General features: G+C 36.3%; 1 protein-coding gene across 1 annotated transcript; it reads left to right on the forward strand.

Moving 5' to 3' along the window:
* The first annotated feature begins 253 nt into the window (after positions 1-253).
* Positions 254-23,858, forward strand: gnai3 (guanine nucleotide binding protein (G protein), alpha inhibiting activity polypeptide 3). The gene is made up of 9 exons (XM_004070402.5): positions 254-4,785; positions 14,311-14,353; positions 14,752-14,893; positions 14,963-15,120; positions 16,230-16,358; positions 18,225-18,354; positions 20,419-20,572; positions 21,119-21,328; positions 22,852-23,858. The coding sequence occupies exons 1-8, from the start codon at positions 4,668-4,670 to the stop codon at positions 21,307-21,309; spliced, it is 1,065 nt and encodes a 354-aa protein (XP_004070450.1). The 5' UTR covers positions 254-4,667; the 3' UTR covers positions 21,310-21,328; positions 22,852-23,858.
* The last annotated feature ends 418 nt before the right edge of the window (positions 23,859-24,276 follow it).

The raw sequence follows: 24,276 nt of genomic DNA on the forward strand, positions 1-24,276 counted from the left end.
ACTAGTATGCGCCTGAAGTGTAAAGGAACAACAATGAAAATTCAGCAAGGGGAAATCACTGCCATAATTTCCAGTATTTCTATTTTAATAGCTAAAAAAATGTATAAAGTTTGCTATTTTTTATTACACCTCCACTTAGAAACAAGTTTTGCTTCTTGTTAGATATCCATCCTGCTCATGAAATGCTGTTAATTCTGTTGTCAACTGTTGATTAAGAAGATAAAAAATCAGCAAAGGCGCAAACAGATTTTTTTTTAATTTTTGGTAACCTTTTTATTTTCTTTCTAGCCTTTTAACGACTGTTATGATGTTTCTTTACTTCTTCATCAGCATACTTCTGTGTAATTCCATTAGCTTAAAAGATTAAAAAGTTAGCAAAACATTTTGAATAGAGTGTTGCTGTTTTTATTTTTTTACAGATACGCTTCAATCAATAATGCCAGCAATCACATGAGCAATCCCAACAATTGTGTCTTTTCTCTTTTGCCCTCCAGTTGCCTCCTCCTGCTTTCTGCCTCCGTGTCCTTGTGTACGTGTTTGTGTATGAGAGTACGTGCACATGCATGTGTGTTTGTGTGCATCCCTGTATTTGTGTGTGTTTGAGCAGGGGTTGCACTGAGTGTCAGATTAAAAAAAACAAAGGAGTAAGAGGATAAAAGAGGAAATACGTTAGATTTTATGGTGTGACTCAGCAACTTGCCATTGTACTATTATGACATGATATGCCCTTTTTGTTTTTTTAATTGATAATATTTACTAAAACTTGTGCTTTTATCCAGAATCTGTTAATGAATGAAGTGACAAATAAAAGCAAACAAAATTATTTTGATGATGTCTTTAACAAGCACCTTATATATCCAATTTTTGGGAGGAGTTTGATTTTCAAATTCCACTGATGCAGCATCTTTAGTTTTTCAATCATCCACATTTGCAGAGCATCTCCTATGCTGACACAGTGACTCAGAGCTTTCATGTTGAGCAGTGCAGGGTGCCTCCTGGAGTGTGCAGCCACACTTCAAACAGTCTGACCTTTGTGACAGGATACAAGAAGCGCACAGAAAGTCCTCAAAAAAGGATGCCACCATCATGACACTCTGGAGCATCGACGGGTACACACGCACTCAATCGGCCGCCCCAAATTTGAGCATAAACAACACTTAAAAAAGAAAATATGCATTTGTATATGTATAAGATGACACAAATATGATAAGTATGAAAAAAACTTAAAAAAGAAGGAGGCTGCATGGAATAATAGATCACAGATTATCTCAATGACATGAATTTCTAACTTACTTTCAAATCCTGACTCTATGAAATCAGTTGTTGCCTTGGCAACCGGCACTGATGACAGTAGTGAGAGGTTTGCTTTCTGACTACAGAGCCCAAAAGTTCACAAGACTAGAACTAAAGGAAGAACAGAGTTTTAAATTAGTAGATTAATTAAAAATACAGAAGCCCCAAACATTTTTGTAACACGTGACTTCTCTGTCATAATGTGTGTAAAAGTTTATCCCCTGCCTACTCAAATAAAGCTTTTTCTGAATGTGCAAGTGACACAAATAAATCTTATTTGACTGATGCACTATGTGTGCGATCAATCATTCTACACTGTACAAAGATAAACTTAATGAAGTCAATTCAATTTTTTCCTTCATTGTTGATCTTTATAAAGTGCAGAAATGACTTTAGTCTAACAGAAAAGAAAAATGTTTGAAAAGAAAACCACAAAATTCTAGGAAATATCAAATAAGTCCATCTTTTTTCTTTTAATTTACGAAGTGGTCCAATAGACAACTTTTTTCTTTGGTCTTGTGTGAACAAGGAAACCAACCTTCAGATACAGAGCTAACAAATATTGTCTTGAAGTTGAGTCATAGCATCTGGACTACATTTATTTCCAGATGCTATGACTCAACTTTAATACGTCAACTGGATGAATGAGAATCTTCATTAACAGAATCAAATATTGCTGTTGCGTTGTAGTTTTCATGTTCAACAGTTTAAGCAAGGATGCATGGGCGTAGGTGCCACAGAATTACACTACTGGTGTCAGGGGTGTCCAAACGTTTTGCAAAGAGGGCCAGATTTGGTGAGGTGAAAATGTGTGAGGGCTAACTATTCGGTCTGCATTCTTTGAGCCCGTAAAATAACATAAAATGCAAATGAACTATTTAATTGATTTTAAATCAAAATTAAATATGAAATTACTGCGAATTTCATGTTTAAAAATCAGTAAATGTCAACATAAAATCTTTTTTCACAGGACATGTTTCATAGGACTTATGAAAATTTCACTATAAAAGTGTAAATGTAAATCATGTGAACAGGAAACTAACACAAATAGTGCAAAACCCTCTGTTTTTAATGAGAAAAACAAATCTGTTCATTTAATTTAAAGTCCATGGTTTAGAAATAAGCTAGAAGGTGTCAAAGAAGTGTTAAGCTATAGTGTTGCCACATGGCTTTTTAATGGAATTTAGCCAATCACAATCAAGAAATTGTACACAATTTTTAGGGCTGGGGGCTGCATATATGTTCCATTAGATCTGTTGCTCATTATTATTATACTGTGGAACAAATCAAATTTCCCCATTGTGGAATCAACCAAAGTGTTATCTATCATTCATGACAGGAACCTGCCGGACTTTCAATTCAATTCCATTGTATTTCTATAGCCCAAATTCACAACAACAGTTGTCTCGATGGGCTTCGTATTGGTAATTGAAAAAGTAAAACATAAAATCAAAAGGATCATAAATACATGGAGTTCAATAGGAAAATACTAATTTGAACTAACAAACTGACAAAGCTAAACTGGACATCCCTGCCCTTAGACCTTCCTTCGCGGTAAGGAAAAACTTCTAAAAAAACGGATTCTGGAAAAAACAAAGAAACCTTAGGGGTGCCCACATGAAGGAGGGATCCTCCCCCAGGACGGACAGGCGATGTACCAGAACTCATAGAGAAGAATTAACTTATCAAACTCTACAAGTGGATATTTAAAGTTCAGTAGACGAGCTTCATCATGCCTGACTTAAGTCATCACTACCAAAATAAGGAGACACGCTTTGGGGGGAAATATTCAAATGACGCTAAAACAGAATTTTAAAAAAAAGTTAAAAAACAATGCCATCCATCTATCTTCCTCCGCTTATCCGGGACCGGGTCGTGGTGGCAGCAGTCTAATAAGAAATAACCAAACTTCCCTCGCCCCAGCCACTTCCTCCAGCTCCTATAGGGGGAACCCGAGGCGTTCCCAGGCAAGCCGACAGACATAGCCTCTCCAACGTGTCCTGGGTGTTCCCCGGAGCCTCTGCCCAGTGGGACATGCCCGGAACACCTCTCCAGGGAGGCGTTCAGGAGACATCCGGACTAGATGCCCGAGCCAGCTCAACTGGCTCCTTTCGATGTGAAGGAGAAGCTGATCTACTCCGAGCTCTGCACAGGTGACCGAGGTTCTCACCCTATCTCTAAGGGAGCGCCCAGCCACCCTACGGAGGAAGCTCATTTCAGCTGCTTGTATTCGGGACCTCGTTCTTTCGAGATTTAAGATTTAAAGCTGTTCTCCACAATAACAGCATTCTTTACCAGCAATAGTTCTAAAGTAAAGAGAAAACATCTTATATATAACTTAGTAAAACATCTAATATATAGCTGACATATTAACTCTGGAATAGTTTACACTAAATTTGGTAAAGTAGCCTAATGCCTTAAGGACGCAACGTGTTAAATATTTTCTCTTAAAATGCTATATGTTGTCACAACTCACATTGTTAACTCAGCTAGCATTTCAATACATTGCTTAAAAAAATAAGGGTGCAGCTCCGTTAGAGAGTGTGAATGCACGTTTGACACCTTAAAATGCCTAATTTCGATTCTACATGAACAGCTAAAAATTCACTGTAACATTCAAATCCAAGGTTGTAACTTAGATGTGAACCGTTGGGGGGCGCTCATGAGCCATAAAACAATGGAAAAGGCTTCTTCTCTTGCAAATGAGAACCGATCTAGAAAAAGACGAAGTTTTAAGTTGTAGTTTTAATCGTTTTTAAAAATCTTTAAACTTAGTTTATTGCTTAGAGAATAATATAAACCGACGACGGTGGTGCTTATTTAGGTAACAGGGAGAAACTTCCTCGGATTCAACTTCATTTCCCATCATGCCTTTAGATGAGGTCAATTGTCCTTCTACAGAACTGCTGTCTTGATTTGCAGCTGGGATCAGCTGGAAGGGGGCGCAGTGGTATAAGAGGGGGGGAAATGTGGATTTTTATTATAAACGTAGGAATTGTTGTCCACATATCGGTTTAATTGCTATTTGCGTTACATCTTTATTACCATTTCCTTAATTCTCGCTAAACTGCGGAGAATTCCTTTCTTTCCTTTTCTTTTCCTTTCCCTTTTTTGTTTTGCTCTCCATTCTTTAAAAATAAATTGAAATTGCATTACCTGGACAGAGGTGAACGGGCTGAGGCTGCGGGAGCTCAGCAGCCAGACTGGCTTTAGTTGGACAGACCCTTCACTGACAACGCCTTTCCGTCTAAGCGCGCCGCCGGCTGGGAAACTTCAGTTCTGACGGACCCCAAACCCAAAACCACTGGACTATTTCAACTGATGAGCTGCTGAAACTTCACCACGACATTGAAGAAAGTTGCTTGGAAAAAGAAATGGGATGCACAATCAGCGCAGAGGACAAAGCTGCGGTTGAACGGAGTAAAATGATTGATAAAAACCTGCGAGAAGACAGAGAGAAATCCTCCAGAGAGGTGAAACTGCTTCTACTGGGTATGAACGAAATATATTGGCTCTCTATAACGCACAGAATCTGCTATAGAATATGGGGTATTGTTGATTTTTATTTACTCTTTCACAGCTGGACACTTTTTTAGTTTGGGAGAACCTTCCTCCCTCTCTTTACTCTGTTGGTCCTGCTGGGACTCATCCTCTCTCTCTGACAGAATGATCACAAATAAACCAGAATTTGATTCAAAGCCAATACCAAGTTATTAGCAGTGTGGCTGATTTCCTGTCCTTAAGAGGAGGGCACATGCAGACAAGAATATTTGATAATTAATGAAGACGATAACCCCTTGATTTTCCCTTTCCAAAGGTCTTAAAGAACCACTCCAATGAAAATCGTGTTTAGTTTTAATTTAGAACATATGTAAAGAAAAATAAGATTAAAGTTGTGTTTGAGACTTTATTTACTCAAATGGTGATGGAGGTGCCTCTATCAGTGGACCACAAGCTCTCTGCTCTGCTCCATTCTGATGCATCTGCTTGCAGACAAATGCATCCATGAACGTCTTTGTTTTCCTCGTCCAAGCTGGCATCTGGTTCAAAACTGTTCGGCTGGGTAGCTTGAATATTGCTCACCATTTTTGTTTCACCTCTAATGTTAAGTTGGGATTAGTTAGGGACTGTAAGATGGCAGGAGACGGTGTAAATGCGATGATGGGAAGTGAGGGTAGACTTATTCCCACAACTCAGCTGCAAATTTTTTATGAATTTCTGCCGCTCTGCTGAAAATATGACCTAGAAAACATCAAAGTTTTTTTTAATTTTGCCCCCAAAAAATAGCAAAAATCACAATTAAAAGACCTTACAATCAAAAGATGACTGGAGTGGGACTTTAATCTGCCTTGTCTGGATAAATAAATGTCACATAAGAAAAAGTGCCATAACTACATACTTCTGTTTAACTTCTCAACTTGATGTTAATGCAGGTCACACTGTTCTGGGTCCCCGTGTGAAGGACCAAAGGACAAATACATTAAAACGAAGCCTCACAGCTGCATTTGAGCTCATTGTATGTGTGCTCTGTCATAGCTCTGGAAAATCAAAAACACATGTTTCTTGTTTTGACTTGAAACAATGCAGTAGTAGTAGTGGCAATAGTCAATTTTTAACTTAAATAATGCAGAACCTTCTGTTTTGTGCCATTTAGTTGAAGAAACTTGCTTTTTGTTCTTGCTTTGCTATGTGATTTTTAAAAATCCTCTTTACTATTTTTATCTGGTTGTCTGCCAACAGCTGTTTGATGGTTCTAATCCTTTGTTAGTTGACAGTGACTTTGAAGACAGGCATATAAAATAACTTGTAATTTACTGAAGAAAGAATTCTTCACTAAACAAATATACATAAGTCAAATCACAATAGGAGTGTGATAAACAGTTCCTATAATTGATACTTGAACAACTTACTGATTTTAAACAAAGAAAAAAAAAATCATTGAAAATAAAAAAGAGAACCCATTCCTCAACCCATCTGCTCCGTGTAAGCCTTAAAAATCAGATTGTACGTGTGGCGTTTGGGGAATTCCGGCTGCCGCTGCTGCTGCGGCGGGGGTATGGGTGTGGGGGTGGCTGGGCGCTCCTCCTCCTTCTTTTCACATTCCACCATCCATTTTAGAAGAACATAAACACTCACCTGAGCACAGGTGTTAGCTCACCTTTGCACTAATAGTTTGCATGATTGAATAAATGAAAGATTTCACACTAGTTGGTTTAAAGGCATAGGTATGCGTTCGTGAACACTATCTGTTTTGTGTGCATGTTGACATGTGGACATTTTTGCGGCTAGCAGGTGTGTTGATAATATTTGAGTGTGTGTGAACAGGCCCCGCCCTTTTTGTACTACATTTGAACCGTACCGTAACGATAAACAACCAGTAAACCTGTCTGCTCTATGCTGCTTCATGGTCTTACCCCCCTTCCCCTCCTATTATCACCCTCCTACCCCCCCCTCTCTCTAACATCCCTCTCTCTTCTTCCCTTCTTTCCTTTTCCGTCCGGTCCAACACCAAAGATTTTCAAACATGATTGAAATTAATAAATTTTGGCCTCAATTACAAAAGGGGTTTATTCAGACATACCTTTGGTTTGTCTGAAGATGAATAACCCCTCTTGTTAAAATAAAATATGTCCAACACAAGAGGCCCTCAGCTCTCATCTGTTTGCCTAGCTGTTGGACAGGACAAGTTAAAAAAAAAAAAAAAAAAAAAAAAAAAAAAAAAAATCAGATTGTATAACAATTGTACAAATATTGATTACAAACTAACATGGAGCAGCAATAAGTCACATTACAACATATTGAAGCCCATCTAGCTCATAAAATGAATGCTAATGTTTTAAGAAGATTTGAACTTTTTGTGATTAGATGGTGGGGGGGGGGGGTTCATGGACAGCATATTTATTGATTAAAAAATAAGCTGCATATTGATGGTAAATGTATACGTAATCCACCTGCTCAGGTCAGTGTCACAATCAATATTTGGTTTACCTTGTTTTTGTGCTAACTTGTGCTTTTTCCTGTCTCATCGTTTCTCTTTGCAGAGCAAATTCACTCTGGATCAATAAAGGTTTTCAATCAATATTTTTAAACATTGACAGCAAACAAGAATATGCATGTTTGTTTGGTGGCTAGTTCTGTTTCCTCGCAGAAGTTGGATTCATTTGAGTTTATTTGCGTTAGGTCTTTTACTGGTACGCCTCACACAATGCATGTTGTGCATTATTTTTAATTGTCTGTAGGGTTTATGATCATTTTTGCTACTTTAGCCCTTAGATAAACAAGCATTCTGTTATATAGTGCACGTGCTTATATGATATCGATATAAAAAGAAAAAAGAACGGACTGGTGAAGACAGTTATTTGGAGGAAATATCCACGAACTGATAATATTCTTCCTCCACGGCATCTGTCCCACCGGGTTCAGCATAATCTCTTTGAAGCCATCATTTTTATTGTTGAATGATCTAAAGGGCTCCATTTTAAGTGATTATTCTGTCGCCTGAAAAGCACTTTATTAAATAAGATCGCTGCCCTGTCTTAGATTTAAATCACCTCAGTAGCCACACCTTTTTTTGTATTTAAGGTGTATTTATTGTTAAACATATTTTTCATGCAATAATTATGGCTCTCCCTGTCAACTTGAAATTGATAAATATTTAGAAAACTGATACTACATGATCCTAATCCACATCTATGCTATTGGTTGCCTTGATGGTGTTTATGGTGGTATTTAGTGTGGAGGATCGTTCCTTTCCTCATTCCACATATAGTAGGTGTGTGTGTAGCAAATGGCCATGTGATAAACTGTGCAGAGTGCACCTCGGCTGTTCTTATACAACAGCACAAATAGGCCTCAATAATGTTGTAATTCTGAACAGCATGAGGTGGACACTGGGGGTGTAGGGAAAAGTTGATTCGGTGATATATCGCAACATTTTATTTGGCGATACTTGTATTGATTCAAAAACGATATTGTGATCAATAAATAAAAAGAATATCACCATTTTATTACAATGAAAAGCATATTCGTGTTCAGGCAGAGATTTTTTTCTAAGTCTTACTCTTTAAAACAAATAAAAAATGTGTTCCGGTACAATATTGCAATACATATGGTGAGACGTATATCAACTTGACTGAACTTAACGAGAACATTTTGGATCAAACTAATTTTTGCAAATGTATTAATAATAATGCTCAAATAATATTCAGGCTCTTCTGAACACTGTACACACTTGCAGTTTTCTGTTCTACTTTTTGTACAGATAATGCAACAAAGTGTCACGTGTCAACCAATACATGGTTTTTACGCTTTGGATCATAAATCGTTTTAACCGTTTTGTAGGTTTCCCACACAAACATTTTAAAGAGCAGAAAAACTACTTTTTGCTGAGAGGAGCATCTGAAATGTATAAAAACGGAAAGCAAGAAAATTATTGTAGTCTTTATCTGCATTCATAAACACTGAGTGGTCTTCTGTTTGAATACAAGCAGTGTTTGCAGCATTTCAGCCGTATTTTCCATGAAAGGATTCAGTTACTCTTTCATAGAAATCTAATTATAATCACCACCAACAGGATTTACATTACGCTATGGGGTGTTTACTAATGTGGATAAAGACCTAAAAGTTAAGCCACATTTGTAGTCTTTTTTAAAATTTTACATTTCTAAAAGAAAAATGCCAAAGACATTTTTGCAGTTCATTTTTTTATCTTGTGTACATAAAAAAACGACTTGTTTTTGAGGAGCAGTCCAAAAGGGAGATGGTTTTATTTTGTCTCATATTTTTTGTTTTGGCTAATTTACTGTGTGACAGACAGAATTTCAGGTCAGGTCATTTTCCTATGAAGTCACATTTGGGTTATGACTCCTACTTCACGCTAACTAATGTCATTTAGATCACAAAGTGCAACATTAAAAATAGTTTCTATTTTTTTTTTAAATTTAAATAATCCTCCAGGACTGACCACAGAGGCTTTTCCAGGCAGTTCCTCCTCAACTGTTCTGGAGAGTTATGAAGAAAAGCAAAAAGGAGTTTGGCTGTGCTTAAAACCACAAAGCTTTAGAGCCGGTTTACCCATCCAAAATGGTCTAATGTTTGATTACAAATAGTCATTCCAGTATTTTAGATTCTTGTTAAATGAATCTTGGTTTGGAGTCTGACTCCTTTGTGGGTTTGGGGCCTGTGAATGCAAAGTTGGTTGGTGAACTGGCAGCTTTACAGAGTTGATTATCAGCCAAAAAATGGCATGAATGGGAGAACTGCTGGCTGACAGAACTGAGGAGAGGGATCGACAAAATTTTTCCTGTCCTCCCTGTCTGTCTGACGCTTAAATCTCTTTTGCTGCTGTCAGCTAAACCAAAGAATTCACACATTTAATTCTTGCTTGTCTGCCATCCAAACAGGATACTCGACTCTAATCCCACTTGATGAAATTCCACTGCAAAAGGGCGTTTGTGGAAATTAGGGAAACCTCTACCTGAATATTTATACGCCTTTCAATGTAATAACCAGAAAACATTGATTTTCTTTAATGAGCACAACATTAAGCACTGCAACTGTATCTTATGTACAAGTTGCTTTTACCCAAGCAAATTCATAGTGCTTTTATTTTAGTAACATAAAATATATTTGTTCTTAAAGGGAACATTGTCTGTTTTCACAACAAAATATTTTTCAGTATAAGAAAAAAAAATAAAAATAAAAAAGCCTTAACCAACAATGTTCTAAAACTATAATTGAGGAAGTTTATTTCCAACTTTGCTAAATATAGCTTCTCCTGTACTTTTAAACGTTTTATAAGCCTGAACGGTGTTTGAACAGGTGCATAAGAAATTTATGGAAAGAAATATGCCAATTCTTTCCAGAATCAAAATGTGATGAGGCATAGGATAGGATGAGGATAGGGTGAAGGAGGGAGCTTTAATGTGGCTAAGATGTTTTATTTACATGACAGTACTACAGCTCCACCTTCTCACACGCGGAAGTAAACACTGATTTCACCGCTCATCGCCACGACATTGGCCTTTTTTTAGAGCGTTACATATCATTTTGATTTATCATGTCGGTGAACTAGTATCTGTTGCTGTGGGGTTCTGCAGAACTTTGACCGCTTTCCCGACCGCATTTTGACTGAGGCTCCGTGCAAGAGCGGCTGCAGAGCTGCAGTGCTTCACACATTCTTATCTGAGTCCACTACAAAGCATTGCAATTTGCAATTTATGGCATGGAGTTTCGGTTCAGTACTCATCCAAAGTAAAAACTAAGTAGTGCATGTCTCATGACAACAATTTAAGCTGCTTCTCGTTGAGATCTTGTAGTTGTTTTGTAGTTGTTCAAAGAGGCTCAGTAGACGGTGCTGCCAAATAGCAGTCAGGAGTTTTAGTGGAAAACAAGAGTCAGACGCTGAAGGAAGAAATAATTGAATAAATATCGCCCTGACAGCATTTTTACCCTTGTGCTATCTTAGGCACTTTAACATTGTGAGTTGGGTCATCTAGACCCCACAAGACAGTGCGCTGAACCTTTTTTCTTCAATGATTTGTGATCTTCACTGGAGTCCATGAATTAGATGAAATCCTCTTCACCTTTATCCACCTTTGTCATAGTAGGGATAACATGTCAATGTAAGGGTTGGGTCATAGGATAGCACAAGGGTTAAATTGATACAATAAAGTATCGCCAAATGAAATATCACGATACATCACTGAATCGATTTTCCCTACACCCCTAATAGAAATGTGTTTAGCCACCTTTAGCATAGCAAGGAATATTAATCCAATGTTTCCTAATTCTGTAATGTTTCTATTAAAGCTTTTCCTGACAGGTCTGAGAAGGAGTCCATGTATTTCTGATCATATATGTTCTGATGATCTGGTTAAATAACGCTCTGCAGCTTTACAGTCGCTGTAAGCTCAACCCAGGAATGTATGAAAATACTTTCCCAGTGCTTGTCTGAGTTTGTCATGTAAAGTTTATTGTATAATCACCCAGCACACATAGGACTGATACAACAAATGCATACTTCCTGTCAAATCTGGTGAAACGTGAGCACATTGTACAGGGAGAGAAGGTAAAAGGCAATTAATACCAACGAAAGGTCAAAATTCAAACTTTGTTTTTTCATTCAAATGTTTTCAAATGTGGGAATGAAGGGTTTAAGATGAGTGGCAACAGATCTTTTCCTGAAAGCTTTTATTTTGACAAAGCTGTCAGTGCTGGTTAAATATGCTGAAACTCTGAAAAAAGGGGTCACTATAGTGCAATGATGCAATCCAGCAAGTTTCCCACTTCTCAAAGTTTCACACACAGACCATCTTAACATCCTGTTTGACAAATAGTCTTAAGGAGGGTTTTGTGCTGCATTCATAACTTAGTTTTAAAAAAGTCTTTAAAAAAACCTGGGTTTCAAAGTTTGTGGTCTTTAGTTTCAATCAATCAACCCATCAATGTATTTGTGTGATGATTTTTTTTTAGGCAGCCTTAGATGAACAAAGTGCTGCACAAGAAAATAAACGTGAAATAATAAATAATAAATGCATGAGAAAGGAGTTAAAATCAAAACAATTGAAAATAGCAATTGAAGCTGACAAGTCCAGAAATCCATCTTAGCCATTCAGCGGTATAAAGAAATAAATGTCAAATTATTAATATTCACTCTATAATATTAATGTGAGTCAATGCTTAATTAAGCATTAAATAGATAAGAAATAAATGTTAACAGACAATTGTATGCATTACTTTACAGTACTAAGCGTATTATTAATGAATTAGTTAGCAGTTAACTAACTATTATTCAGACTAACTTAATGCATTATGAATCATTAGTAAAAGTTTGCCAATGCAATTGCTTTGCATTATGTATGCATCAACAACATGCTAGATATTTATATATTAATGTCTGAAGTAACAATTTACTATGGTTGTCTGTTCTAAGTTAAGAAACAAAAGGTAAGTAAGGTTTTATTTTTTCAGCCTGACAAATGCAGTAAAACCTTATAAACATGAACTAACCATTTCATAACCATAATCATAATATGAACATATATATTAACTAACATGTTGTTGATGCATACATAATGCAACGCAATTGCATAGGGAAACTTTTACTAATGTTTTTGTAATGCATTAAGTAAGGTTGAATAATAAACATTAGTTAACTAATATATAATAAACCTAGTAATGCAAAATACTGAATAAAAGTGTCTGTTTACACTTTATTTATTAGTTATTTAATGCTTAATTATACATTGACTAACAAAAATAAAGGGACCCTTATCATAAAGTGTTAACTTTATCCTTTACCTGTTGTGAAGTTGAGATAAAACCCTTCAATATAAACAACTTAAGCTTTAGTCTAAGCACCGAGGTCAATAAGTTAAAGAAAATCCTGCAATACTTTAAGTCTGTTAAATTTACAGCACATTATGACTGTAAACATGATATACATTCAAAAGGATTAGATGCAGGTGCCATCTGAAAATCAAAAACATTTAGTCCACATAACTTTTACTTTCTTAAGGACTTTTCAAAAACAGTTTTTTTTTCATGAATCCAATTTTCTTTGGAAAATACGAAAAACAAATTTTATTATATTTGCTGCAATGAAAGATTTTTTATAAATTTCTTTTGAGAAATCATAATCCTTAAGAAAATACAGCATATCATGCTGTAATATAGCTGAGCAAAACATAATAGATTAATTGTTAATTTTTGTTTGAATCCAATTAAGGTCATCTACCGTAATCAAGAAGGTTTAAAAAAATGCCAAGTATATAAATGCTTAATTCATAATTAACCCAAAACCTTTGTATGCGCTGAGGTTAGATTTACATAGCAAATCAAAAATTCGGTTTGCATATATGACATATTCAGGTAAATGTTTCAGCTGTTTTGGTTATGCAGACACAACAGAAGTCAGCTAAAACTCCTCCTCACACTGTTTTTCTACACATACATTGAAATAACAGTTTCTTTACATTTTTATGATGGAGGCCAAACCAGCTGCTTGCATATTAAGAAATTTGCTGATATTTATGTATTTAAAAAAATGTTCTTAAAAACTTTGCAAACAGAGCAATAAAAAAATTGGAACACAAATGATATCCCTGTGCACATCATGTATTTACACTTTGTGCATTTAAGCTCAAATAAGTTAATTTTGCCTCAATTTTATGAGGACAGGTATTTAAAAAAAAAAAAGTTAAAGGCAACAGTAAACAACACTGTTTTCATTCTCAACAACATTGTTTAAGAATCCCATGCCTTTGTGGTTGTATTAGTTTTTGTTGAGCACATTTTTTTAAACTGAGTGCTATCAACGTGAAAACAGAGAAGTGATGTCCATGAGAGGACTCCATACTTCCTTTTTAAAAAGAATATCATTCTTTTTTCCCCCCCTCGATTGTTTAGGGAACATATGTAAAGGAAAGTCTCCATTTCTCTTTATTCAGCATTGAAAACTCCCCACACCTTGCAGTTAAGATTTTGGGGAACTAGTTTGAAAAATCATGAAAGAACTGCTTCCCCTTGTGTTGCACAGTTGGGTTTGCCCCAGATCAGCTTGATATTTGTTGAAACTGCTGACAGAGGCTACTTGTCCTTGAGTCATATGTATTATTTTTATGACCCCTGTGCTCTCTGACGACTGGAGCAGCAAGAAATCTCAGGTTGTCCCTACAGTAAAACATAAAGCATGGCTGCTACTTCCTCTTTAGCTGTTTGCTGTAAAAAATACTGCAATGACTCTGGACACTTTAGCTTTTTTCTATTTTTCATCTTAAGTTATTGTGTTTATTGTAATGGAGGTTTAAATAGCTTTGAGGTCACTTGAGACAGTTTATCACCTATATCACTGATGCCCATTATTATGAAATTTAAAATGAATCAGGTGTTAGTTTCCCACGCTTTTATGTTGCCACATAAATGTCAACCCACCTATATGCTCACATTAAGTAGTAAGCCAGACTTCCCGGGATTTTGACATCTTATACTGAAATACCAATGTTCCTCTTTTTCCAGGTGCTGGGGAGTCTGGGAAAAGCACAATAGTGAAACAGATGAAGTAAGTCACAGATGTTTTTTTTTTTTTAAAGTCCAGATAGCTGTACTCGTGGAACGTTCTGTTAAAAACATTAAAGCTCTCTTTTAGCTGTCACTCTGTGGAGCTTCTTTTTTTATAAAAATGATGTGGTAGCAAAGCAGGAGCTTCCTTTTGCGGTGCTTAGGGAGGACGAAGCCTCCATTTGCATAGCTTTCTGAACAAAGCCCACAGAGGGCAGTTGTAGCCTGGCATGACCTGAATAGATTCCCCTGGTTCCCACAATTAGCCATGCTCACTGAAGCTCAAATTCCAGCACTAATGACAGTGATGCATGAATTTTTCCAAACATGGAACATTTCTAGCAGTAGTCGGTCATAATGTCTTATACCTGTGTCACTTTTAAAACCATACTATGTCAGAATCATCCATGAAGATGGCTATTCAGAGGAAGAGTGCAAGCAGTACAAAGTGGTGGTATACAGCAACACCATCCAGTCCATCATGGCCATCATCAGGGCAATGGGCCAGCTGAACATAGATTTTGGAAATGCTGCACGGGAGGTAAGCAAACATGCTTGTCCACGCTGTGAAACACAGCAACAGTTTTACAGCATAAACATCTGTTGGCAGGATGATGCCCGCCAGCTGTTTGCCCTGGCGAGCACAGCAGACGAAGGTGTGATGTCTGCTGAGCTGACAGGCGTGATTCGAAGGTTGTGGAACGACAGCGGAGTCCAGGCCTGCTTCGATCGATCACGGGAATATCAGCTCAACGACTCAGCTGCATAGTAAGGACTTGACGGAAAGCAGTGGACGCTGAGAAATATAAACAACAGGATTACGTTGCCGCAGTCATAGATTACTGATGTTTTTTTTAATGCTGCTGATTTGATGGTATCTCATGATGTGTCCTTTTGCGAATATCTGGTGAGCTTTAACTGAAAGGAGTTTCTCTCACTTGTTTCTGTAACAATTTTTCTGGAATGCAGAAAAAGACATGACCATTCTAGTCCTTTGCATTCCTGTGTCAGCTTGTTTGAGAGGGTTTGCTTACAGCCACATAGACAGCATAATCCAGTCATGAAATTGATGAAATGTAGATAAAAGTGCATCTAAGCGAGCTAAGCTAAATATAGATGTGTTTAAAAATATTTATCCAAAAGTGAAACTCAAGATTTTTTCATCTGTTTTTCTCCATAACCCATTTGTTCCGCAAAAAATAGTCACTTAGCCTGAAGGACATGCTCTTTGTTGTGAAAACAGTGGAGTTGTCATGACTGTGTGCACTTTGTCCACAGTGTGCGACGAAGGAACAAGCAGTGTTAGTCTGTTTTTACTCAACTCACAAGGAGACAATGTTTATCATCTATGAAAATATGAGCCCATATTTAGTGTTTTTCCGTGTTGCCCTGAGATGTGTGCAAGCGGAGCAATTCTTCGGCTTGACGTTTTCTTCCTGCCTGTAACACTGCAGCTCTGAAAGGCCTTGGTTTGACCTGTATGTTTGAAAAAAGGGAAGAAATGCAAGAATACATGGATGCTAAAAGTAATTCAAGTTGTAATTTGAGATTTGTGCATTTGTGCTGCCTGATTTAAGTGTCGCTTCTTGCCCCTTGTCCATATTTTTTAACTTTTCATGTAGAATTTAGTTAGTTAGAGGCACCATCTCCTAGTAAAGATTCATATTTCCTATTGGCAAACTCATCCACATGTTGAGCATCTGAAAACTGTCCAGCAGTAGAGTTTTAGACATTAGAATTTTGTTTTATTTTCCACGATTATTCCAAGTAAATGGTTTTCTAAATTACTTTTTGAATATCTCCAGAAGGAAACTGTCAGTTTGTTGCCTAAGTAAACATGGCTCCCCTTTAGTTCATGTCATTTTTCTACCCCTCAGCTACCTGAACGACCTGGACAGGATTTGTGAGCTAAATTACGTCCCGACTCAACAAGACGTGCTGCGTACACGTGTGAAAACCACCGGGATTGTGGAAACTCACTTCACCTTCAAAGATCTCTACTTTAAGTGAGTCCAACTGCTGCTCACGAGAAAAACCAACACAAAAAACTGTTGAACTTCACAGACAGAGGGAACATGAGCTGATGCTGAGCCGCACTGTAATTTCTTTGTAGAGATTATTTGATTTGATGTATTGCTTTATTTCAAGCATTAATGGTATACAATGCAAAAAATTGCAGATATATTTTAAAACCCTTTTCAGAAATAAAGTCATGTCCTAATTTAAAAACACAGAAAAATTATTATGATTATTATGATAATCCGCAGAAAACATAATGTCAGTTAACAATGACATGAACAGATACATAGTACTCATTGATTAACATTAGAACACATTATCACATGAATTCAGAAATCATGGCTACGCATTGCAGATCAAATAAAGAAAAATACTAGTTTATTGATTGTCATGATAAAAATACTTTCACATCAATTGATTAGGCAATATCACACATTCACACGTTGATTAGATTTGTTCACAATGTTCACAAATCCACCTATTTGGAATTTGTTCAAACGCCCGTTGATCTTAATTTTTTCTTATCTTCATATTGTGAAACTAAAGTTATAAATTTTGTTGAAAATGATGGATGTATTTTGTTGTAGAATTCATGCGGTAGGGGATCTGCACATGCACTTGTGTTGACTGTTGACATTTTATACTCTTAATGAAATGTATACTTGTATTTATCATAGTTTCTTTGAGAGTTTTCACATTTTAACCTACGTCTTGTACTTGTTCTCACTTTTTATGTTAAAGTTTTATGTTTTTATATGTTTATGTCTTTATAGCTTGTGTTCTTATTTTTATTTGAATGTTGTTGTTTTTTTTTGCTTTCTTGCATATTTATTTTAGAAAAATTAGCAAATAAAAAAATAATTCTTGCAATGAAACACTAACAGCGGTATAGAGCAATCAGAACACGAACAAACAGATTAAAAAACAGTTTCTATCCAGCAGTCATCACCACGCCCAACAAACATAATACACTCAAGAAGTGCTGCTGAAACGGACTGGCTGTGCAATAAGTGGACTATTTGTGCAATGAGTTTGGGCCAACTTGTGCAATAAGCTGACTACTTTGTGCAACATATGGGCAAATTTGTGGAATAAGTATTATTTATTTATTTTTATTTCCCTTATGTGGTGTGTTTTAAATTTGCCTTAAATGGCACTACAACATTGTGTTTCTCAAAACGCGACTGTAAGGACACTTTCTGAAATTTCGTTGTGCATGTAAAATGTCAGAATGACAGTAAAGTCTATTCCATTCTAATTTTTTTACATACCAGATTTAACATGCTTTACTGGGGAACTACTAAGGATAAAACAGGAACACATTTAAATTTGCTTCAAACTTGATGTGGTATTTTCTGCTTTTTAATTTGGTCACATATGCAGATTGGAGATCTGTGTTTGTAGAAACACAGTTCATGGCTTTGTGGTTTGTGTTTTTAAGAAAACGTTTCCTTCATCTTTAGCACGCTGCGGGTCCTATAACTAATGGTGAAACATTAACTGTAGTAGGCTCCCTTCCCTTTTTGGCGACCTCATAGAAATGCTCCGGAACAAGTAATCACTGAATTGGTGTTGCAGCACAGCAGTCTTTTATTTTATTTCTGTGTCAGCTCCCTGCAGATTCAGTTTGCCTCCGAGAGTCTCAGGTGGAGGTAGAGGCAGTGCAGGCCAACAGGAGATTACGAAGTTAGGTCACCAGCATGCCTATGTGTGTGCATGCGCGTGTGTGCGCCCACATGTTGTGCCCCTGCCCTGGATTTAAAATCCTTATAAACCACTGATATTAAAATGACATTAAAACTACAGCCATTTGCTAATACATTCGCTGAGTCTGGGTGTTTGTGTGTCCTCAGGATGTTTGATGTTGGAGGTCAGCGTTCTGAGAGAAAGAAGTGGATCCATTGCTTTGAGGGAGTCACAGCAATCATTTTCTGTGTAGCGCTCAGTGATTATGACCTTGTCTTGGCTGAGGATGAGGAGATGGTAAGTGATGGGTACATGCGTGACCACAAAATCAATAACTTGCAACCTTGGATAAATACATTTTGTGAATGTACAAACTGAATTCTAGACTATTTCTTTACATTTTTTGTTTTCTTCATCATTGAGCGCGACCTGGACTGCTCTTTTAAAAGCATGGATTTTTGCGATTGCTAACAATTTACTTAGGATGGTGATTACCTGTGGAATCCTGTAATCCCTTGTGGATGAGCACTGTGCCTTCATTAGTAAGAGATACCAAATTAAAGGGGGTATTATGGTGACAGGTGCAGCATTCAAGCTGACATTTCATACTGAAGGAACAGCAGCATTCTGCAGCTCCCAGACTACACAATCTGCATTTGGCTTGAATTTAGTAAAGACAAGCGTGTTTTTACAAAATTCTAAGTACTTATTGTAAAGCTTTTGTAAGTCCAATTTCATTTATGCAAAATGGGGAACAAGATAAGCTAAAGGATGTCTGCCTATTTTGATTTTAATGTGTTGTGTGATTTGAAAAAGAGGGATCAAATGAAACATTCCAGGCTTGAAAGTGGCACTTCACCAAACCAGGTCGAGTGATTTACACTCAAGCTTGTAAATCACAGGAGGTGATACCTCAAGCGACTCTTCAGGATTTTCAGCCAGTCGGTTTAAAATGAAAGATTTGTACAGAGAGGCCAAATATACTTGATTTGGATACATGTAAAAATGTTTTCCATTATTATTTTGTTGTTATCATTTTATCAATTTTCTTTATCTCTTGGGGAAAAAAAGTCACCAGTTGAGGCCACTAACTGAGCACTCTGTTTACATGATCTCCCACTATTTTACAGCCCCTAACATCCCCAACATAAAATTACCAGTGCAACAAAAATGGCGAGAAATATTGCAGCTATCCATCTGTACAATTTTGATTCAGATGCCAGCTCGTACAAGGAAAACAAAGACATAACGTGCAGATGCATCAAAAAGCAGCAGAACAGGGAGCTAGTGGCCTCCCCAGCATATTTTCCACGTCACAAATAAACTCTTTTTCCAACATAATTTTTCCCTCTGCTCCTGATTCACAACAATTTAATTATAGAAATACTTAGAAATGCAATTTAAAGCCTAATTATTTTGTATGTGTCCTCCATCTTAAGAAAAATGCCACAAAAGCATGTTAAAAACACCAAAAACACATTTTTTTTATTGAAGTGGGTGTTTAAATACAGTGAGATTTAGAGAGAGATTTCCATCGTTCTTTGTTTTTTTTAAATTTCTGTTTAAAGCAAGTGGCTTAATGTTTTAATTCACACGCCATTCAAATTAAGTGTGCCTTGAAAATCGTTTTTAAAAACATAGAAAACGGACATTCGGATTCAAAGTTTTTGATGCAGTAGTCTCGATCAGACTAAGACAAGGAGAGACTTTTGACACAGAAAAGGACTGTTTCTACATAATGTTGTAGCTTTACTGCATGTGTTTTTTAGGAACGTTTGCTCATAAGGTTAAATGATCAAACTAGTCCCCAGTGCTCACAGTAACTTGGCAATAATAACCATTACAATAACCATTACATTTCCAAACCGTATTCCTACTTGCGACCACGTGATTTAGTGATATTGAATCATTGTACCATTAACAATCTCACCACACTTAATATTAAAATGTATTTAAAATATATTTGATAATAGATTTGTTTGAAAGATCAATTTCTTGATATCATGGGTGGTGCCAATCAGATTAACACCTGCTGATCCATTATGTCACTAAGACAAAATGCTGAGACTGTTATCTGGGTTGTAGAGTTTTTGTATCAATAGAGTAGAGTTTTTGTACAAGCATCTGCTTGTAAATCGAAGATTTAATTGGTCTGTCTAACAGGTGTGTTGTTGCATTTGTTGGGCATCACTAAATCGTTGGGTCTACTCAGCAGAAAGAGTATCGTACATGCAAATGAAGAAGTCAACATGCACTGTGCCAGCTTGGTTTGTGACTCTACAAGGAAAGGGCCTAAAAAAAAAAGAATGTTGCTAAATAATAACCAGGTTTACTCCAGTTTTCTGCTTTTATTCCTCTCAGAATCGAATGCATGAAAGCATGAAGCTTTTTGACTCCATATGCAACAACAAGTGGTTCACCCTCACCTCCATCATCCTCTTCCTCAACAAGAAGGACTTGTTTGAAGAGAAGATCGGCAGGAGTCCTCTCACTATCTGCTACCCCGAGTACACTGGTGAGACTTTTTTATTTCATTGAGACTAAGCATTCTGTGCTATGCAAAACTGTGGCTTCTCAAGTGATTTCCCCAAATTTGCATTTTTGTTTTTGACAGTGAAATTGCTACATTTGAGTAGTGCATTTTAATAGAAACCTCTATTCTTGTCAAAGATCAACAAGGGTCACAGTTACTGTGAAACAGTGACAAATAGTAAATGTTTTACTGCATTTAGGTTATAAAATTTGACCTTGAAAATCAAAAGTTAAAAAACCCAATGATGCTTGTTTGTATTTCAAACGTTAAAGTAAGGAAAAAAAACAGCTAAATGCTTCGCAGTAATGGAAACAAAAACCTGCAACACTAAAGACAAGCAGGAGGCCTGCACATTGTAACAAAAAACTGAAAGTAACTACAAAAGCAGTAACACAAGTTTGAAGGGTTGAAGGTAGAAAAATCCATTAAAATGATCAAGTTTTCATTCATTTTTATCCTCATTTTATTGTCTATTTTGTGTCACTTTATCCACATTAATACTTTCTTTTTCCAACTCTTTTACTGTAGGTGGAAGTACATACGATGAAACTGCAGCGTACATCCAGTGCCGGTTTGAAGACTTAAACAAACGGAAGGACATCAAGGAGATCTACACCCACTTCACCTGTGCCACAGACACCAAGAATGTGCAGTTTGTGTTTGATGCTGTCACTGATGTCATTATCAAAATCAACTTGAGGGAGATCGGGCTTTATTGAAACTCAAACTATTTTCCAGGTCAGAGCACAACATTTTATTTTTAATTTTTTATGATTCTTCACATTATTTTTAACTTTACCATTTTGCTGCAAAGACCTTTTATCATACCAAAAACACTTTTATTATTTCTTTGCTTCCTGTGATATTTAGAAGCAGGATTAAAGACTAAAATATGCACCGATCATTCATTTTAACACTTTAAAAAAATTTTAAGTAAAAAAAACCCAACACAAATGTACTTTACTAAAAAGAAAACCCCTTTGATTTTACATATAACAAAAATCACACTGAAGAGACACCATCTTCACAAGCCCTTTTTTAAGACGATACAATTTCAGACAAGAATATTTCAGGCTCAAATTATAAATATTGTTACATTTTTTTAGAATTGTCTTTTTGGCTTGGTTTAGAATAACATCCTTATCAACAAGGGCAATTATGTTAAAGTCTCCCTCCGATCATCTTTTGATCTATTGTAAAAGCTCTCCCAGTGGTCTTTTAAGTGGGATTAGGCCATTTTTAGCCTAAATCTAAAATCTTATGTCGTTTTCTTGGACATAGTTTCTGCAGAATCGCAATTGTTCTTTAGAAATTCGCCCTGGAATTTTGAGCAGGACCACTGGTACAGAGTAAGCCCGCCGCCTCTTTCCATCATTTATCAGTTTACACTCTCTCCCACTAGCTTACAGCCCCTCACATACCAAACGTAACATTACCGGTACAACAAAAATAGCGAGCAATATCGGAGCTATCCAGACTTGAGCCGGATGCCAGCTCAGACGAGGAAAACTAAGACAAATGGATGTATTTGTCTGCAGGTGGATGCATCAGAATGAAATGGAACAGTGAGCTTGCGGCGCGCCCAGCGTATTTTCTACATCACAAATATTTTGTTTACAGCATTTTTTTGTCTGCTCACGATTTCACAAAAATATGTATAAAGAAATACTCAGAAATGCTATAAGCTTATTTTCCAAATATTTGTACTCCATCATAAAAAAAAGCCATAATAACCTGGTAAAAACACCAAAAACGCAATTTTCTTAAAAGTACTCCTTAATTCTCACTTGCACAGTTGAAGTGTATCTAAGATGAACTTCTTTTTTTATGTGACAACTTGCAAAATCTATCAATGACAAATACTTTCTTGCCCCACTGTAGTCAGCATATATTCATGCAAAATAAATCAGCACAACTTTTGTTCTACATTTGTTTCAGAATGTCTCAGATGATCATCACCTATAAATAATCTTAAAGAAATAATATTGGGCCATTTTGACTTTATTTCTCATACTTAAAGAATAATTCTTGTATAAAAAAGTAAAAGTTGTTTGTTTGCTTTCATATTTTTCCAAGTCATCTTCTTGTCAGGTTGAAACTGGGTGTAAGAAAAAATAATCAATCAGAACCTAACATTATTTTAACTTGTTACTTTAATGTGGAATGTTAATTGCAAAGAGTGATTAGGCAGAAATGAATTAACTCAGTTTATCAGGCACTATACCAACAGATGATAAAGTTAATTTCTCTTTTCCTTGCAGAGTTTGGAACACCAGGCGCCTTGGATGTCTTATCTACAGAATTGGAAAATAGGACACAACCCATTACCATGCTTCAGATTACATTTCATTAAAATTTGGGACCCATTTATATTTATTTTATTTAACCTTTATTTAGTCAGGTAAGCTATCAAGAACATGTTCTTATTTACAATAACAACCTGGGAAGTGGAGAAATACAATGGCCTTTATACGATGGGCTTTGGTTGAAAAAATGTTTAGCCTCCCTATAAAGGTAATGTGGGGCTCAGTACAATTCTTATTTTAATATATCTGATTAGCTACTGCAGATGAGGACACTCAAACGTTATAAATAAAGGTTCCTCCCTAATAAATGTATAAATCTATCCAAGGACTAAAACAGATTCTGTTCTCTCCTGTGGTATGTTGTCTCGTCTTTGTTGTAATTCTGTGTAAAAATGGTTTTACTGTCAGATTTGTTGCAATGATGTTGTATTGTCGACATTTAGATGTAAAACTTTCATAATTCATGCTTTTGCAGTGTGTTGTGTGACAGTTTTTATGTAAAGTTTGTCATGTTAAGTGTGGATCTGGGATTAGTTTGCAGAAGTGCGATAATATCAAGGGCACTCTTGATGACAAGTTTGATTTTAACAAAATCACATTATAATGAACAAAAATATTTATTGAGTTAGTACAACATTGAAACTCTGTCTGTTAAGGGGTATTTTATTTAATTTTGATTGGAATTTATAGAGCTACTATTAATTGAAGCAAGATCTTAAAAAAAAAGTAGAAAAAAAAAACATATTAATATTCAATACTGTGAATCTCCCCAAGGCTTGTAAATAAATGTACCAAAAAGAAAATTGTGCTTAATTCATCATATGTGTCAAAAGGGATTTTCAAAAATCACAAGAATTTCAAACTTTTGCAAATTTTTCGAAACTTGAACATGTGTCAGAATTTCTGTTCTCTTTAAGGCCATTAAAATAGTTTTTAAAAGGATTAAATATTATTTAAAAGTTGCCGTTTACCTGTTTACTGTCTTTATTTCTTTCATGGGGGGCAGCCAAGAAAGATTGTGTTAAATTAGTTTCGTGAGGCTCCAATTTTGTCCATGAAGTTAATTATTACATTACTCAACAGAGTAAAGACCCATGCCGAGGAAAATGGGGTGGGCCACAAGCTTCCTGCTTCACTTAACCCTTGTGCTATCCTAGGCACTTTAACATTGGGAGTTGGGTCATCTAGACCCACTAGACAGTGCGCTGAACCTTTTTTCTTCAATGATTTGTGATCTTCACTGGTCTCCATGGATTAATCTTTCCACCTTTAAATCTTTCCACCTTTATCCACCTTTGTTTTGGTAGGGAGAACACGTCAATGTAAGGGTGGGGTCATCTAAGATAGCGCAAGGGTTAAACTGAGAACTCTCAGCAACGC

The sequence above is a fragment of the Oryzias latipes genome, chromosome 7 (assembly GCF_053564925.1).
Source record: "Oryzias latipes strain Hd-rR chromosome 7, Olatipes_Hd-rR_3.1".
Taxonomy (NCBI): Eukaryota; Metazoa; Chordata; class Actinopteri; order Beloniformes; family Adrianichthyidae; genus Oryzias; species Oryzias latipes.